Source organism: Nematolebias whitei, chromosome 3 (genome assembly GCF_014905685.2).
Source record: "Nematolebias whitei isolate Nwh7 chromosome 3, NemWhi1, whole genome shotgun sequence".
Classification (NCBI taxonomy): Eukaryota; Metazoa; Chordata; class Actinopteri; order Cyprinodontiformes; family Rivulidae; genus Nematolebias; species Nematolebias whitei.
This window is the reverse complement of record NC_056500.1, coordinates 1,528,372-1,531,091: the sequence shown is the minus strand read 5'-3', so window position 1 is coordinate 1,531,091 and position 2,720 is coordinate 1,528,372. Positions and strand designations below refer to the sequence as shown.

Here is a 2,720-nt window from a genome sequence, read left to right as displayed (position 1 = left end):
TCAACAGGTTGGGTCAACAGGTTGGGTCAACAGGTTGGGTCAACAGGTTGGGTCAATAGGTTGGGTCAATAGGTTGCTTCAACAGGTTGCTTCAACAGGTTGGTTCAACAGGTTGGTTCAACTGGTTGCTTCAACTGGTTGCTTCAACAGGTTGGGTCAACAGGTTGGTTCAACAGGTTGGTTCAACAGGTTGGTTCAACAGGTTGCTTCAACAGGTTGCTTCAACAGGTTGGTTCAACAGGTTGCTTCAACAGGTTGGTTCAACAGGTTGGCTCGACTGCACAGTGCAGTGTGAATGCAAACGCTCCAGCTCAAATGTAACAAAAGGTCATGCATATTGGTCCAGAACCGAGTCTACTGGACTATCTGGTGTGAAAACGACCTTAATGTCTGCAGTTGGCTGCACCAGTTGAACTACGTTCTAGCAGCCGTGACTCGTTCTCAGGGCTCAAAGGTCAAAAACACAAAAGGCAGAAAGCGCAAGTGAAACAAAATGTGGACAAAAGTGCGTCTCAGTTCCTGCTTTTAGTTTAGTATCATGACAAAAAGGAGATGATAAAGAGAAGCAGCAGCACCTGTCTGTCCGTACCTGGCTGAAGTTCATGTAGATGTATTCTCTGGCCTTCTGGTGGAGCTCGGTGCAACCGATCTGCTCGGCGAAGCTGTCGATGCCGATGGCGTTGCTGGGGTCGAGCTGCTGGACGAGGAAGTCGCAGCAGGCTTTGACCACGCTGTCGATCTGGTACATGACGGCACCGTTCATCACGTGAATGACACACTTCTCCCCCACAGAGATGCTGGCAGTGTAGGCAAACTCTATCAATCTGTCCATCACCTGAACAAGTGCCACAAAACCAGGAAAACTCATGGATACGATTACAAAACCTCGTTTCTGGACCTTTGTACTCCCCACAACAAATGAATACAGAATCCACACCGAGTGACAGACGTGACGTGAACTTAGCTAAACGTACAGCAGCCTGTAAAAGGTCAAAGAACACAGAAATGTTGTCGTCTTTAACCTTTTATTTGACTTTTTGGGTCAAACTAAGAGCTTTTAGTTTAGACACTTTGTCGTGCGGATAATAAGAAATAGCCTTTATTCAGTTTTACAGATCATAATTAGGGCTGGGTGATATATGGATACTTTACAAATATCTAGATCATTTAAAACGCAATAGAAAACGGGATTTGAAAAAGAGACACAGCAGAGCCGCACGTCGTTTGTTTTTAGCTTTTTAGCTAGCTAGTATTGCGCGCAACTAATTAGCGTTACACCAGTACAAACAGGTTTGGGGGGGCAGTTTGGTTCAGTAGTTCAGCCCGCTCAGTTCCGTTAATGGGGCGGGGCAAACACTGACGTACTGACGTCATGAAATTAGCATATCATGATATCATTTATTTTCCCGGGCAAGCTTTTTTCCCGGTATTCTCGTGAACGATATGATGTGGCCCAGCCCTAAAATTTACCTGCTTCTTATGCCCTACTCAGCCTGGATTTGAACCTGCACTTTAGGACCGATTCTGGAGGCGTGTCCAGAATCCAAGTCCTGCTAACGAGAGTTCTGCTCCTCAGATAAATATCAAATTATTATTTTATACATGAATGTTTCTGTTCAGCGCCTGACACGACTTCTGTTGTGACTTGGTGCTTTAGAAATAAACTGAACTGAATTAAATCTGATTAACCAGATTCTACAAAAAACATTTATATTTAAATCTAAAAAAGTTAAGTCTGGTCCTCTGGACGTTCAAAAACAAACAAACAAAAAAGTAGAAATGTTTCTTCTTTCATCCAAAAGACTTCTTCAGTCTGAGGCGCTTATTCAGCTCACAGCTATTTATATAAGACTGAGCTGAATAAGCTCCTCAGACTGAAGAAGTCTTTTGGATGAAAGAAGAAACATTTCTACTTTTTTGTTTGTTTTTGAATGTCCAGAGGACCAGACTTAACTTTTTTAGATTTTTCTACCTGGATTATTGAGCATGCATCAGGATATCTATATTTTAAATTCTATATGTTTCTTCATCATTTGATGTATTTGCACTCATTTGTTTCTTGTATACAGATTATTTTTCCTTGTTTACAGATTATTTTTAGCTTTGAATTAAAGTTTAGCTTTAGATTTAAAGCTTTAATTAAGAGTGTAATTCTTGTTTTATGATTTGTTCATCTGTGGGTTAGAATAACGTTGAACCAAAGTCTGTGTTTCTTCTTTGATCATGTTGGAGGGAAATATGAGATTCAATAATTGTGTCTTTTTATGATTTTTCAGTTGAATTAACTTTAACAGATTATTTAATAAAGTCAAAGTGAAAACAGGATTTCACGATAAAGCCGTGAAACCTGTTTATTTATTTTTAATCTTCACTGATTACCCTCCATCCCGGTCCTCCCGCCTGCCAGGGCTCGAATCCGGCCTTTGTGAGCAGGTTGAGGCCGGGGCTCGGGGTTCGGCCTCGCGGCTTCGACGTCTCGGCAGCTCGTATGATCCTCCGCGGTGACTCCGCTCGCTCCAATTTTGTCGTCAGTCATCAAACACAAAAAACGCCTGGACCTCAGAACTAAACACGGCGTTGTCATTATTGTTTTTAAAATCTTAAAAATAGTTCCAGCCGCTGCTCCGCATCCAGAGAAATTGCAAATGGCGGCTCAGTGAAAAGTTTCTGAGTCCCCTGACCAATCAGATCCAGTGACCCCTCCCCCTGACCAATCAGAT

General features: G+C 42.3%; 1 protein-coding gene across 1 annotated transcript in view; it reads right to left on the bottom strand.

The window, feature by feature from the left end:
- keap1b (kelch-like ECH-associated protein 1b) overlaps positions 1 to 2,720 on the bottom strand; it is a gene marked incomplete at its 3' end in the record, with an annotated part of 16,924 nt that overhangs the window by 7,587 nt on the left and 6,617 nt on the right. Inside the window, 1 exon segment of the mRNA XM_037674408.1 lies at positions 590 to 835. Coding sequence (XP_037530336.1) covers positions 590 to 835 — 246 coding nt within the window.